General features: G+C 39.7%; 1 protein-coding gene across 1 annotated transcript in view; it reads left to right on the plus strand.

Annotated features, from left to right (window-relative positions):
• ACOT12 (acyl-CoA thioesterase 12) overlaps window positions 1-13,646 on the plus strand; it is a 42,881-nt gene extending 29,235 nt beyond the window's left edge. The window contains exons 9-15 of the mRNA XM_018557208.1: window positions 2,727-2,782; window positions 4,022-4,085; window positions 7,475-7,558; window positions 9,466-9,599; window positions 11,157-11,285; window positions 12,968-13,094; window positions 13,475-13,646. Coding sequence (XP_018412710.1) covers window positions 2,727-2,782; window positions 4,022-4,085; window positions 7,475-7,558; window positions 9,466-9,599; window positions 11,157-11,285; window positions 12,968-13,094; window positions 13,475-13,618 — 738 coding nt within the window. The 3' untranslated portion in view covers window positions 13,619-13,646. The remainder of the gene's footprint in view (window positions 1-2,726; window positions 2,783-4,021; window positions 4,086-7,474; window positions 7,559-9,465; window positions 9,600-11,156; window positions 11,286-12,967; window positions 13,095-13,474) is intronic.
• The last annotated feature ends 3,029 nt before the right edge of the window (window positions 13,647-16,675 follow it).

The following is a 16,675-nucleotide window of genomic DNA, read 5'->3' on the forward strand; positions in this document are numbered from 1 at the left end:
TTGTGGACCCGCGGGGGGGGGGGGGGGGCGGGTGGCAGTGGTGTGTCCATTGCCTAAATACATTGTGCTGCAATGTGTCCCTCTTTCACATAGAGGGAAAGGTATGCTTTGATCTAGATAGTAACTGTTGTGATTTCATAAAAAAATATTGTATTGGTGATTAAATTGGGTACAAAGATGAAACAAGCAGTTTGCCAACAGGAAAATAAAGATTATTTCCGATATTTTAAGCTGATATGAGTACAGCCTGGTACTGTTATCAAAGATGGGTTCTTCTTTATCTGGACTTTACTGAAGCTCAGCAATGGCTATAGAGGCCAGGCATCTGCTTGTTGAAGTTTTTCCTTTTGTTGCCTAGATAATTTTTTTTTGTCCCTGGAATTGTGCATATTTAGTATGTGAAAAAACAATATTGTGCCGAGCTAATAATCATACATATCTAATAAATTAAAACATATATAAATGAGTCACATATATGAGCCTTCAAACAAATGAGGCATAAGAAATATCTACACACATACAAAAAAGCAATATAGGCAAAAAAAGTCCCAAGGAAAAAACAAACGCAAACAATGGTGATTGTGCAAAAAATTCCTCAGATGAATTTTTTGCACAATCACCATTGTTTGCGTTTGTTTTTTCCTTGGGACTTTTTTTTGCCTATATTGCTTTTTTGTATGTGTGTAGATATTTCTTATGCCTCATTTGTTTGAAGGCTCATATATGTGACTCATTTATATATGTTTTAATTTATTAGATATGTATGATTTATTAGCTCGGCACAATATTGTTTTTTCACATTTTACAGATATTTAGTTATATCCTTAGTGCTTGGTAGCTCATATTTCCACATTACACTTACTGGCGCTGATCACCTTTTATTGTTTCGTTTTAGCATATTTAGTATACTAACCAAACACGCAGTATCTGATGTTTCTGTTTAGTCAACTGTTTTTATTGGAAGTGGTAACACTGCCATAAACCCTGTGAATTTGCTCCAACTTAAATTCTAGCTCAATATACATTCAAAAGTGTCCTCCTATGGATAAAACTTGCAAATGATACCTGCATTCCTTAATTTTATCTGCAGAAGTATTTTATACATTCAAATGTAAACCTGGTATCCTTGATGGGTCAAGAACCTCAAAAGCATTTAGTTAAAAACAAAAATTGGTAAAAACATTTACAAGTTAGTGGTGCCTATAAAGTTCATCATTCGATCTGTACCCTTTACCATTGAATATATAAAATTGGCGTGGGTACTCAAGGTTAACATGAGATCAGCACCTTTTTACTATCGCATATATAAGGTACATCAGCAGTTTAAATCGGAGCCGTAAAGTCCTCCATAGTACAACATTGATTAAAACATTTCAAAGGACAACTGCACCTTTGTTTTAAAAATATTGGAACCAGCCTGGGATACTTCATAAATCAGCACTATAAATGCTATACATTTTTTTCCTTATAAAATAGGATATTGCCATGATCTGTCTAACTTTACTCCACAAACTCAACCCAAATGGTCCCTGCTTACATCATCACTAACTGACCATCCAGGCTCTTGTGTAGGAATGATTACACAGAAAGCACTCTCACTGTGGTAGAGACTGGTCAGCAACACTAAACCTGATGAGAGTGCGGGATCAGCCTCTGTGAGAGACGCAGCTGTTGGGAGCTCAGCTCATTGATGCGGAGTCTACATTTTTATCAGGCTCTTCATCTGTGAGACTACAGCCTGAGGTGTCCATTTTGCCACATGGGGAAAAATGGGGACGGCAAAAATGGCCATCTCAAGTGGCAATTAATCTAGGCATGTTTCTGCTAGCACCGGCCCCACATGATGATAGTAATCAACTCTATGCATCTTAAAGGGTAACTCCATTTTACAAAGTACAATGCATATAATAACAAGAGAAACAGATATACATCACCTGTATTTATATAGCACCAATGATTTTATGCACTTTACATTGTGCACATTCACATCAGTCCCTGCCCTTGAGGAGCTAACAAACTAAGGTCCCTATCTCGCATGAAAACAGGGATGATTTAAACTGGAGACAGTTAAACTTTCAGCACACCTTTGGAGTGTGGGAGGAAACCGGAGTACCCAGAGGAAACCCATGCAAGCACAGGGAGAACATCCCACTGCTGAAAGGCAGAAGTGCTAACCACTAAGCCACTGTGGTGCCCTGTGGCAGAAGAAGAGGTGAGGGGAAATCATTCAATGGGGACATATGTTCTGGTTAAACTGTCTAAGTGGGTAGTTCTTCTTGCTTTGGAGATTTTCCTCCTATTTGCCTTGCCTCTCTGAGACAAGAAGTGAAAATAAATGTCCCCAATGAGCAAAAAAGAACCTGTTTTTGGTCTTAACCCATTTACTACACTATCTAAAACTAAAGTTTTGGCTTTACATACACTTCAAATGTATCCAATATGATGTGCTCAGTCTTATTGCTGGGTAGACCAACGATTAGGCAGCCAGACGGTACTGGGTTTCTTGTGCAGCTGGGACTCATAGTAGTTCAACATTCAGCAATGGTTGAGGTCATACCTTAACCAGTGGAGGCTCTGTGAACCTTTTTAATGCCATTTAGCAGCAAATAATTATAGTTTTATGTGTGACAATAAAAGAAAACTTTGGTATTTTAAATCAAAATTGTGGACTCTACATGTTTTAAGATTATGGAGGTTTTGTTTGAACATTCTTCTCGTCATTGTAGGACAGTATCAGGCGGTTTCGTGGAGCCATTGCACGCAGGAAAATACGTGTGGCCAGGTACCAGACCTATTTTTAATTTCTTTCTGAAAACTGACTTGAGTCATTCAAAGTGTCAAGGTTTAAATCTGATTTGGTGGTTCCATCTGACTGGCAATGCTCACCTCTCTTTTTAGCTACCCTTTTCACACCTAAGACCAGTACTGTGTTTTAAAGGCACAATATACAGTAATAATTATTCATTACAACTCCATATTTAACATTTAATACCTCCCATTGAGTTTTCTTAACTATCACCCCACCCCAAAAAATGCATAACATAAACAAAAAGCATGAGTAATAAAACTCCAGGCATATGAATTTGGAAAAGATTTGGCTGTGGTCCTTTTATTGGGGTTTAACATAGCAGTCAAAGTAAAGTAAAAAAACAAAACAGTTTTTAAAATTAAATAATATAAATCTAATAATAATAAAAAAAATGTAAAACAAATATAACATGGGTGCAAAAAATGAAAAAAGGGCCTCAGTCATGAAGGGGTTAAATTTGTTTTGATCTAGAACTTTCATAAGTTCACAAACTAAAAACCTTGTATAACCAACAATTTTATTATTTAGAACTAAAGCATCATAAATCAAATAGAACTTACCATATTCTATTAATCAAGGCACTGTTCACCCACAAAGTGGGGGACATTACCCAACCACCAGGCTACTCGTAAGCCTGTAAATAGAATTGTCCATACAAACCAGGCAGGCGAGTAGGAAGCTTGCATTTGTAGATAAAAATACAAGACCTTCATGATGCATCTATATAAACATAAAAAAGTACTTCTGGGATGTCGATTTTTTATTTTTCTTTCTCCACCAAAATCTCAATTGAATTGGGTGATCAGTTGTCCCTTACTCTGCTTGGATTTGCTGGGGTGAAGCTGAAAGGGGATGCTGTGGGACAGAAATTACCCCGAAGTAAGAAAAAAAACCCAGCAGATCAGCAAAAAACCCTATCAATCTTATATATTTATTAAATATAAATAAAATTGTTAAAATGAAAAATGGGGTGAAGTGGGCCAGTCCAATTCCCATGGGGCCACTTTATTTTGTGGCACTAAAATACTGCACGCACTAACTGATATGTAAAAAAAGTAAGGCCCATACCTTCACACACTAGCTATAGATGCATATATTCATTTATGCTAGTATTTTCTTCAATATTTTTTCTTCCATAGCCAGCTTTATACCTTTTTATGTATTGCAAGAGTTTTCTGAGAGTGTTTAGTTTTGTTGTTGTTTGTTTTATAGAAAGTATATTCTGTCAAGTAAACCAGAAAAGTCAATCTCTCATTCTTGGGAAAAAGGCAACCAGGTATTTGTGTGTCCTAAAAGCTCTGGATGTTCATTTGACATATTTATAGCTTTCAGATGAATGTTATTTTTATGAATTATAAATGTATGACATTCACATTTTGAAAGAAACTGTTATAGCTAAATTTGATTACATACAAATGTGTTGCTTAGGGGTAATTGATTCTACTCTACTCATTTAAACTTCACATCCACAGTTCTACTTATCTCCAGATTTTTGTATTTGTCTCTTTCTCTAACATGACACAACTAGTGCTAGTGATTAGGACTACATTGTGGCTACTGTATACCATTTTAAGGTACACTGCTATGTGACCAAAAGTTATTGAATTGGCGAATAACCACCTGGTTTCGTGTTGATGAGTGTAACGTAGGAGTCTTTCCGAAGAGGAGACCCCATCAGTGTTTTGGGTTTTATGATTTTTGGACCATAATCAAGATACAACCAGATACTCCCACACGCCTGACATCCTCTGAAGCAAATACATTAAACATATTTTTAATGAAACTCGTTTAAGTACCAACAATTGACTTGGTATCAGTCTTCGGTAATCCCTTGTAGTGCTGCAACAGGGCTGGAAAAAGAAGGGGTGTGACGATTCCGCTCTCGGAATTAACACACCCAATCAAACTGAGGGCTTTGCTGAAAGGGACTGGAAAATTTTTTATTTCAGTGGACACACTCTTACTGCCACCAAAATACATCAATATGTACATGTGACAAGGTTTGACAATCTTTCAACCAACATATTTACTGCACAATATGAAATTATGATTTTTGAACACCAGATGTGATATCATGAATACCTCTCCTATTAAGGTGAATGTATACCATCTACCTTCTGGACCTTGGAATATACACGTGTCTGATTGACCTCCTTCCATACTACATTGTAACCATTTATTTATAAAGAGGACTCCACCGTAAGAATTATGGAATATGAATAGACTTTGGCTCTGATAGTTAACAACAAAAAAAATTAAAATGGAATGCGTCTTTGCTCAAACCATGCTTCAGACTGTTTTACGACACGGCAATTTACAACGGGGCTGCATTCTGAGCTTTCAGAGGACTCTGCTAATGGAGGTTCTGGCACTGCTGCATTCTTTTTTGATGGCTCTGTGTTCTGTCAAACCTTTTCTGGTTGCCTAGCACAGACCAGAGATTTAAATCTGATTGTTTGTTACCAACTTGCCATATGGATGGCACTGTGTTTAGTACAACTCCCCCTTTCTTTTCACACAGTTTGGGGTTCATCAGGCCTAATTACCATCACAAGGGGCACCACTAGAAGCTGATTGCTGCATTCAAATATACTTATAAGGACAGTGCTGACAGGAGGAGAGAGCAGATTCTACTACAGTAATCTACTCAGATTACCTATGTGTTGTTGCTCCTTCAGTGTCCACTCACAGGCTGGGGGTGTTGCATAACTGCAATAGAAAAATGTCAGGCCACTATCTTGGCTGTGCTGCCTGGAAGGTTGTGTAAATCTCAGGACTGAACAAAAAGAAATACAAATCCTTTTGGCAAAATATTTTAACTGTTTGTTGGTCTGTTTTGGCGTTCAGCTTTAAGTGCTACATCTGTCCTTCCATCCACTGGCTGTTAGTATACAGTTCCTTCCAACTATCTTGGTCATATCATAATACTATTGGTCCACTGATTCATTATCTGGCACGCGTTACTTTCATTTCAATTAAAATGTTTTACTGATGTAATTTGAGGTTAGAGACATTTATAGTGATCTCGGCTGATCACGATACCCCAAAAAATGGTACAGCCTTTGCAGCACAATTTACAGCACTGACTGCCTTTACAGCACACAACTAATTGAAAGAGAACTTTAGACCAACATTTTTTTTTTTGCCATAGTTCTCTGTGCCAGCTGTACCCGGCACTTAAGGATGAAAAGCAACAAACGTCTATTTATTGACGCCAATAAATAGACGTTTGTTGCTTTTCATCCTGGAGTGCCGGTGTCTCTGCTTTTGCTCATGTTGGTGATTGCTGCCATCCGTCGACTACCATAGCACCCGTTTCTTGAAAAGGGATTTCGCGGTCAGGAGTGCGATGGGACTATGGACTTTCAGCCATCGGTACCCATCCCTTCCCTCATCCGGCGCTGACTGAAGGGACGGAGGAACAGAAAGGGGAGGGGGGAATCCCTGCAAGGAGAAGATCCCAAACTGAGCGATCAGCGGTATGTGATCGCTCGGTTCTTGATCAATAGAGCTGACTTGTGACAGCTTCAGTGTCACACGTTGTTTCTAATTATAGGGATGAGTTTATTTCACACTCCCCATAATTCTCCTTTAAGCTTCTACAGTGGTGTGTACACAATCTGGCAGAAGTTTCAGTCCTAAAGCAGAGATTTCTGCACTAAGACCTCCAGGCCTGTGTCTATAGGGCAGTATAGTCTATTATATTACTGCACACATTTCATCCAGCTATCTCGAGCTGCCATGTGCCTCTAAGGGAGGATCACTGGAAAGTGCCCGTCAGCAGAGTTCTCAAATCATAATTAGTTATACAGTCCAAGCTACTGCTCTGAATACATCATACATTGGTTGACTTCACAGCATTTATAATTTTAAAACCACTTTAGTCCTCTTTTAAATCATTGGGGGTCTCAATTGTGGCTACTATGTGTTCATTATAAGGTTAGGGCTGGTCTAACGTGCCCCAAAATCTGCTCTTTTTCTGTAGATGGAGAAACCAAGTGATTTACCTTGTTCAGCCCACGGGGCAGAACAAGAAAAATATTAAGGTGTATGGCCAGCTTAGACTGACCCAGCTCTGTTCCTGTCTAAACATGGACTGACAGGTGATATCGCATCACTTCTTCCCCTTTTAAACATTACACCGAACTTTATTCTTCCCTATGCTACTATGGAGCAATTTGAGAGTGGTCTACAGCGGGGTAGCAATTACTGCTAGACCATGGCTGTCACTAACAATCAGTGATTCCATCGCTGCAGCTTACCCAATTTGCTGGCAATTATTTTTCAGTGTACTGTGTTCCAGACCCAAATAGAGGTTTGGAGCACAACGGGCTCCAGAAGGGGCACACATTGGCTTCAGCTGTCTAGATTGTACACTTGTAAATGCAGGGCTTTCTATGCATTTACTATATTATGTAGTTGTGTATGCTCATTCCAAAGTTTATTTTTTTTGTATCTGCATTCTACAGAGACACAAGATGGAGCTGTATACATTGTAAAAAATAATACATTCAAAATCTAAATTACATGTGCATAGAAATAATCTGACATTTTTTTAAATGTAAATCTGTTATGCATTTTGCTGTGAACAAAATTAACAGCCAAATTGGAGTTGTGGCAAATCCGTCTGACTGTTTTTATTGTTTTGTTTTTGTGCTGTCCCAGGCATATCTTAGTTATAATAACGTTGCCACACTGACCTTTCTTGCTGCCATTGATGGATGGGAGCTGAGCAGCACAATGCAGACTGTAAGTTTTTCTCTCATCTGAAAGTGGCTTTTGTGTTTTTTTTTCTTTTTCTTTTCTTACTGTTACATGTAAAAACTTTAAACGCAATGCTGATGAGCGGCAGCCATCAAAAAAAACCCATTTGATTCCAGGCACAATCGTGACTAATAATAATTCTATGCATTCACCAACATTCACTCTCTCCACTTGTCCATCTGCCACAGATCATTCAACCACTAACATGACTGTGTGCAGGTGGAGCTGACAGTTTCCGACACATGCAAATTAGGATTTCAGTAAAAAAAATCTTCATATCCAGGTTGTTGAACGTAGACTTTGACAAGCAGGCAGGATGGAGACTGGCGGGTCACTCTAAGGGAAATATTGGTGAATCATTGATGAAATCAATAGTTTGCCAATTAAAACAATAATCACGGGCTTTATTATAGCGTTGAGAACAGTCACATGGCTGAAAGTAACGATTTGTTATGGCATATTATCATACACTAAATACTAGAAGTACTCAGTTATAGGAATGCCATTTATTTTGATGTGCTCCTAGGTTGGCATACATTTGATTGATTTATTTTTTTAAATAATTATAGTTCTTTCAGTAAAAAAAAAAAGTGCCAGGTTACTACTAAACTACCTTACTATTAATATAATTGGGGACATTTTATGTTGTTAAAATAATTTAGGGCGTTCTACTAGATAATAGGCGTCTGAAATGCTATGGATGCAGATTCTGTTGTTTTTATTTAATGCACCATTGCCCTCTAGTGTTTGTTCTTCATACTGTCACTAAATTGAGGATACTTGAAGGATAAAGCGGAAACTGCAGTGCATCAGAATTGACCCTATTTCTGTCTAAAACCTGGAAGCAACTACACTATGTAGAGGGCTAACCATATGGGTGTTTAAGAAACTTAAATTCTCCCGTCAAAAATTATAATAATTTAGAGCACTAGTGAGATTGTGTGTATAATGTGCATTGGGGGCAGGGCTAGCTTTCCCATTCGGCAAGGTAAGCATGGGTGGCAAAAGTTGTCTGCCTACAGGCTCCAGAGGTAAATCTGGCCATGCATGTGGGGTACTGAGTTTATAACTGATTTGCAATTTAAATGCTATGGTCTTCTGGACGCTATATGTTACAGCTTTGGGTTGTTGCCTGTAGAAATTGAAAAGGCACAAATTCTGTTTTATTGGCAGCGCATTTATATGAAAAACCTCTTTAAGAAGACTCCATCCTCCCATATTTGCTGTAGCTATCTATGTTATTTGTGAGACAATTGAATCTGTGTAGATGAATCAATGAATGTAACCTCTCTCCATTCCTGCAATCCTGTCTGATTCCCATAGTGAGATTAGTCTTCTAGTTTTCCCAGCCGAAGCTCATTACTGATGTTAAAGGTGAACTCCAGGCACATAAACACACAAGTTATTGTAGCTTTTCATTCTTTTAATACATTTTTTTTTTTTTTTAATTGCAAGCAGTCTAAGAACCTGGATTTGCCTTTTTATCAGTCTCATACTGTTGCCTGTAGTCATGGCTATGACTGCTCATGGCTATAACTTAAAACTATATGATTATTGGAAATTGCTACACTGAAGGAGATTGCAGCATGCAGACTTATAACTCTGCTTGGATTTCAGCCATTGAAGAGGCTATTGTTGTGCATCACAAGTACGGTGTACCCTTCTGTTGGTCGAGGGTTAGAGCGCCCATTGAATTTACATATTGAACTAAACTACTTTTAAATACATTATTTGTTTAGCTGCAGAGTTTGAGTTTGACTTGTGCTTTCTGGTGTTCTATAAAACCATTACTGAATATTTAATGACCGAATAAGCAGACCTAATTTTTTCCTACAATCTAAAGGGACATATATGTTAACATTTTTCCCTTGCTTTTTTTTTTTTTTTTTCAGGTGAAAGTTTATACCCATGAAGAGAATGATACACTATCAATAAAAGTTGAAATGCAGGTGAAAGTACATGCAAGCCAAGCTTATCTACTGCTGTCTGACCTTGGACTGCGACCACATTGGGATGTACACTACTTGTAAGCATAACAAACTTTAGTCCTTTTTAACGTGGATCTTTCAGTAGCTTTATCAGTCTGCATTTATACATTCCTGATATATGACAATGCACAACGGTATACATTGTTTGGCAAAAAAATCATAAAAAGTGATAATTAAAAGAAAATCGTGAGCTCCACTAAAATGACTTTGGATAGGCTGAGATGCCATCAGTTCTCTGCAGGCATAATAAGCATTTCCTCCCTAGTAATATGGCGTGCTACAAAGTTTAATGTTAGAGTCTGAAGGTGGGAGCATGCAGCAGTAACTGTCAGTTATTTGTAAATACAGCCAGGAATTGCCCAGGCACCATGATTTACTCCTATCACCTGAGTCGACATCTCCATCCATAAAGTAGATACCAGTGACGTGCAGTACCTCTTGTTCTGGGTGAGGCATTCCCCAGCACGTCCCGTCCCCAAGCTAGTGTAAAGCAGGAAGGGAGGAGACGGGGAAGAGCCTCCTTGTCCCTCACTTGCTCCTCACTGCTGAGGTTACACAGTGGGGAAAGGCTCTCTGCACTGCAAAGCTGGGAAACGGTCAGCGAGTCTGGAGTCTGTGCTGTCCTAAGTGTCTGTAGCCCTTTACCCCTCTCTCCTATGGGAGCTGTCTGAGGAATAAAATCTTTGAAAACCCTTAAAGTGACTGGCGCCCAACTTTACATTCACATCCCACAACCAGCTAAGAACTTATTCCTAAGGTGAAATGTCAACCCACCTCTGGAGTCCTTTACATGCCTTTGGTATACGCCGTAAAATATCTCAACCAGTGCAACAAAATACAAATACAGTGCAAGCATGATTATAGACGCACGTTATCTTTGGCTGATATTGAGCTCTTTATTGGTTATAATGTATTATCCTACCTTCATTTTGGACAAGCAGATTTTGTCAGTATCGGTAAAGGCTGTGACACACTGCAGTCTGTCATGTCATTTTCTTTCAAGCACGTCCGCTTGCGAGACCCCAAAAATGTAATTTTCAGCCGATCGGCTGGCGCATATAAACCCACGCGTCACAGTGAACTACTTTCGGTTGTTGCGTGCTGGCTGAAGATGCCGTCTTTCATCTGGCTGCACTCAGGTCACATGCTGCATACACAGCTCCGTGCCTGACAGCTTTGCTTCGCTCTGCACGGCTTTGCATGCAGTGTGTCATGGGCTTAATGCATTTTTGGTTGCCTAGTCTTCCCATGAGTGTCTCTGTTTCATGTTAAAGTGAAAGTGTATGTATGTTTTCATATTTTTTAAAATTAAATTTATAGATGTGTAAATTTGTCCTTTTTTATAGGGAGGCCCATATTCATTTTTCTGCTTTATAAATCCTGCCTCATATATGTGCATTGTGAGAACCAGCAGTAAAGCATAACCCCTAAAGCCTGTCCGCATGGCCATATATGATCATTTATTATATACAGAAACTAAGATTTTCAGAGTAATCCTTGAATCCATATCTGTTAAGAAAATACTATACATTAGGTTTGTAACGGTTTGGGAGCTTTACTAATTTTGATGCCTTCTGCTTACATTATATTTGCAGGAGCTGTAAAGTGGTTGAAACTGCCAGTGATGATGATAAAATATTCTATATAAGTTCTCCTCCTGTAAAGCAAAGCAAGTCCAGAGATTTTGTGGTGCTGATGTCCCGGAGGTCTCCATGTAAAAATGGGTGAGTCACAGCTTTAACACACTGAAGTGCAGTGTCTTGCACAACATACTATACCACAATCCAGTGTAACAGAGTGGTGTTTTCTCAAGAAAACATGGGGCTGATGACACAGGTCATGACCAGATGATATGAGTATGGTTGTTCATTGATGTCGTGGCCATAGTAAATGCCTTAACTATTCCTAATAATAGATGCATAGGTTTTAAAAAAAAAAACCCAACAAATTCAGTGTTATAAAAAATAAAAATAATTGAAGTTGTGCTTTAGCCCTTTGTTAAAACCTTGCATTCTCAGAACCCTAAACCAGAGGAAGGTGAAAACGAGGACGAATGCCTAGTCAGCAGTGTTGCCTGTGGTCTCCTTGCAGCTTTGTTTTTTCCCCCATTACTGACCTACCATGTCTTGTTCTTCACTGTGTCTCTGTGTGGAGGTGGCCATCTTGATAGAGCCAGAGGTTTGCTTCCAGCAAGGAGAACAATGAGCAGCACAGTAGTCACATAACCAAATATCACTCCAGATCTTATGAGACTAGCAGTCGGAGGCAGCAGTGCCTTTAGATCTCACAATGCATATACATTATACATCTGAGGTGGAAGGCACAGGCATGCCTAGGTACACTCATACCAGGTAGGGTTGGAAGTGCACTGCTATTTTTCAGGAGGAAATAAAGTCCAAAGATATTTTTTTCAGGGGACTTCTTAGACACTATTGACATTTCTAAATGTTCCCTATTTCATATTAAATCTTCACTTTTTGAATTCAGGTCCACTCTAACTGCACTTGCAATCAGATATGTTTTATCTATGTTAAATGTTATATTTATCACTTCAAATGTTGTAAAATGATTGATGTTAGAAAACTATGTTTCTCATAGTCCCCAATCAGATTTAGTCCTGCTTTGAAAGTTTGAATACTAATTGGTGATGCAGGCCTCGGGAAGTGCACTCGTTCTATTGTCCTACTGACCTACAGAGCTGTGTGTGCTTATTCTTATTACGCTGAACTCAGACTATAATAAAGTGAATGAACTTTCTGGCTGTGGGACTGTTGCTGTATTTACTGGATAGCATTAGTATTTCACTGAATGATTTTACTTGCCTTCGCATTCCACATTACTGACCTGGGCATTAAAGGCTAACCCCAGTCAATTCTTATCAGTTTTGGATAGAGTAGGAAAGAGTTAACTATTTCATTCTTTTGGTCAGATTTTCTCTCTTCCTGTCCCTGTGGAAATAGGGGGTGCCGTTGTCAGCAGGGACAGTAAGACATGGACAGTAATAAAAACATTCTGGGAAGTTTTAACCCTTCCCTACTATAAATTAGTTTTTGTCCCCATGTAGGAACGCTTTCCCATCGCTTTTTGTCCTGACAAGAAGTGGTTGAAAGCCTCGGACACGGCAATAAAAACCTCAGATGCTCAAACCCTTCCCTGCTCTGTCCAAAACAAAATTAAGTTTTTTTGTGGGTAGAGCCATAGTGGTCCAGGTAACTAAGCGCTAAAAGTGAGTCCATAAAAATGAGGCATCAGATAGACAAGCCTGGACCGCCGTACAATGTCCATGGTCAGCCAAGGCATGTTTATTTTGAGGAATTAAACCTTGGGCAGTATTGCCTGTAACAATAAAATCAAGTTCAAATAATTAATTTTAGTATTTTTATTTTTTATATTTATATACTTCTAGTGATGCTTACGTCATTGCAGAAAGATCGGTGACCTTGGCCTCTTGTCCTCCATCGCTGGAGTTCCTGAGAAGTGAGGTGCAATGTGCTGGTTTCCTGATTTACAATCGTGGAAAAGATGAATGTCAGGTGCGTTTTTAAAAAGAAAGCCTTGTGTGTCCCCAAAAATTATTTCTCTATTCAGTATAAGTTATTGCTGAATCATTGGGCCCATAGGTAACCCAAAGACTTTGCTCTGTTTAATAAGGTGCATACAGGTGAAGGAGCTCAACAACAATGATGCTTCTAAATGAGAAGTGAGCTAACAAGGACTTGATGTGTTGCCTGTAGTAACTAATCCAAGTCTTTGTTTCATTTTCAACCCTGCGCTGCAGAAATGGCAGCTGGTAGCAGATTTGTTAGATTTGTTCCTATGACTTTTTTTTTATAAACTCAGATTAAGAATGATGTACTCACTATATATTTGTTATATGTATTGTACTCCTTCCTTTTTTTTATTTTTATTACAGGTAAATTACCTGAACCAGTTAACATCGGACATGATGCCATACATCGAGGAGAACCTCACTGGGTGGTCTAATTCTATAGAGGAGACTGCCTCATCTTGTATAAGATTTTTAGAGACAGCCAAGGTCTTTACCACAATATTGTAGACAGGTCCACGATCATGATCAGCCATGACTACCTTACTATTTTGTTTACAGATCCAATTTAATGCGTGTGAACAAAACCCAACAACAATATTCTTACATTGGAACCATTTCCTCCAGCTTCAACACAAAGCCACAATGTCAGTCATGTAGATAGCGGTAGTAGTCACTGAATCCCGTCACCTTACTGCATTCAATTGCGTTCTGTTCACAAAATCCTCACAATTATAAACTGCTGGGTGATGGTGCAGCCATGAACATTCCGTGCTTATCATTTGTACACGTTTCCAGATGGGCACATCTGCTTTTTTATTTTTTTTTATTTGTCTATGTATGTATTTGGGTACTGTTGGTCTTCCCTAATAGGGCAGTGTGAGTGGAACAGCAAACGAAAGCTAGTGAGATGTCAAATTACTGGACTCCAATTGCTGACATTTGATTTCATGAGTTGCTGTGCCTTACTGAATAAGCTGGCCATACACTGATCACATTTTGACCAATTCCTACTGAACTGGCTGAAATTTGAGTTTTGGGTGTAGCTGTCCGCACCACCCCGGCTCAACAAAAGTCAATTTTTCTGATCTAGTTTTGTTAAAGGTGGCGGGTGAAAAATTGTTGGCCAAACAGTGACTGCACCCAATCAGATGTTAGTCACTGTCCAGTATTTTTTTTTAACCCCTCTTACCTTTTTGTGTTTGTACTCAAATACAATATTCACCTGGCCAGCAAATCCAGTATTATACTGCTGCAATCCACTGTTCAAGTGACACAGCCTGGGTCCCAAGACACCATCTTGATGCTTCTTGGTCATTGGGAGGTAGCTGCCTCTTCAGATAGCTGGTTCTAATGATGAGTGCAGCTCCACCCCACCGGCCGCTCGGTGTCCAAACTCCTTAAGCATTCTGTGATATGTGGGGAGGGGGTCTGGGTGACACCATTGGAGGGGTGACACCAAAATGACTGACAGTAATTTTGGTGTCATAGCCCCCCGCCCGACGAAAAGTAAGGCACTCGGTCATGGAGCGAGCGCCCGACAGTTTCGGAAGAGAGGAGGGGCCCCCGAGGCATACCTTATCCCACCGGATGACTGTCCCCTCTTCTCTCTGCCGGCGTCCATCACCAAGATGGCCGCCGGCAGGTAGCAATAAGATCGCCACGCATGCTCAATGACGTCCTTGTTCACGCGTGTGGTGACATCATGCACGGTGAAGCCACAGCGGGGTGTCATCCGGTAACCTCTCCGGGTGAAACCCGGCATCAGGACGCCCCTGGTGGGGATATCTCCACAGCAGGGGTGGGGCCAGATTCAAAAACGTTTTAAAAAGTACAGAAACAAATTCTAAAACATTCCATTTTAAATACTAAGGGGAAAGGTTGCAGTAGGTCAGAGCTGAATGTTTAGTTTGGACGTCTGCTTTAAGCCTGTATGTGAGTAGCTGAGCTGTTTTTCATAAAGGATGCACTGAACATTATAGGTATTTGGTAAGCATTGAACATTTGGACCATACTATTGGCAATTAGCACGATTACACCGATCTTGTCCTGAGGTTCTGAATCAGGTACAAGGCCCATGTACATTAAAAGGAGCACTTCTTTTAGGGTTTTGTGAACCCTTTACATTACACTTCAACACAGCTGAGTGTTGGCACTGCAGAAATCTGCACTAAGTCCCTTTGCCATGCTTTATCCTCCCCAACCTGCACCTGCTATGTCCTCTGTTAGCTGCACACACGATTGTCCTTTTTCTAGCTCTTTTGCTTTTCCCTTCCTACTTCTATGTACCTCTCCTTCATATTCCCTCACACACTGAGACTCATCTCTGGAAGGGTCTTGTAAGATTCATAGATGTGACACTACCTTTGACAAGGAGTAATGCAACATGCAGTAATGTCTATATGGTTAAAATGGAAATGTCCCAATTATTTATACTGGGCATAAATGTTTGTCACTTTAGATTTGTAATTTTATAAACACTTTTGGATTTATTTAATAGTGATGCAGAGCGCAAAATGAATTGGATTTAATCTTTTACTGCTCTAACTACAGTGAAATCTGGCTGCTAGGGGTTACTGTAACTTTCCCATCTAGTCAGTGCACTTTGCACTACGTTATTAAAACCTGTAGGTTTCGCTATTCATCTTAATACTATTTATTCGGTAATTTAAAATGAGTAAATTATAAATGTATTTTTCCAGCAGTTTTAACGTATAGCTACTAATCCGTTGAGCAGAGACGTGCCAAATCTTATAGTAGCATTGCCTTTGTTTTTACTTTTCCAACAACCAAAAGAGTGATGTATGGTAATAAGTTCGGCTGCTGTAAATCCCAGTACATATCTGCTATGATATGAATAGTCTGTATAGCTTATATCACTCCCACTGATATTTTGATGAGCATAACTTCTAGAAATGTGCTTAAAAAAGTTATGTACTAATGTAACATGCAATAAAAAAAAATTAAGAAGCGATTTATGTCAAACATTTTTGTTTCAGTTGTAAAATTCAGAAACCGCTTGTACGGTAGTACCTTATATCAGTCACACATACAACTCATCTTGATGACTCGACATTGGGGTCTTTAACAGTGAGAATTCCAATCATAAAGTGGCATGTGCGCCAGTAGTGTTGCAAGGGGGGTGCAGACCGCACCCGGGTGACACCATTGAAGGGGTCGCCTCCTCTGAAAAGTCAGGCACTCAGTCATGGACCGAGAGCCCAACAGTTGCAGGAGAGATGAGGGGACCCGGCGGCATACCTTATCCCGCCGGGTGAACGTCCCCTCCTCTCTCTGCTGGCATCCATCACCAAGATGATCGCGCATGCACGATGTTATCACGTCACGTGCGATGACATCACGGTGGGGTGTTACCCGGTATCTGCTCTGGGTGAAACTTGGCCTCAAGACGACCCTGATGTGCGCCCATTTTAGCAGACGTTCCTGTTCCAGTGGATGACATTGGACCTCCATCAGAAGATTCAGATCGCTCGGAGAATGGAACAGTACCTCCGGTGATGGATGCACAGGGAAGATCTCTTTCATTGCCAGCCTCTGCTTTCTACA

The sequence above is a fragment of the Nanorana parkeri genome, unplaced genomic scaffold, assembly GCF_000935625.1.
Source record: "Nanorana parkeri isolate BGI_ZX_2015 unplaced genomic scaffold, ASM93562v1 scaffold272, whole genome shotgun sequence".
NCBI lineage: Eukaryota > Metazoa > Chordata > Amphibia > Anura > Dicroglossidae > Nanorana > Nanorana parkeri.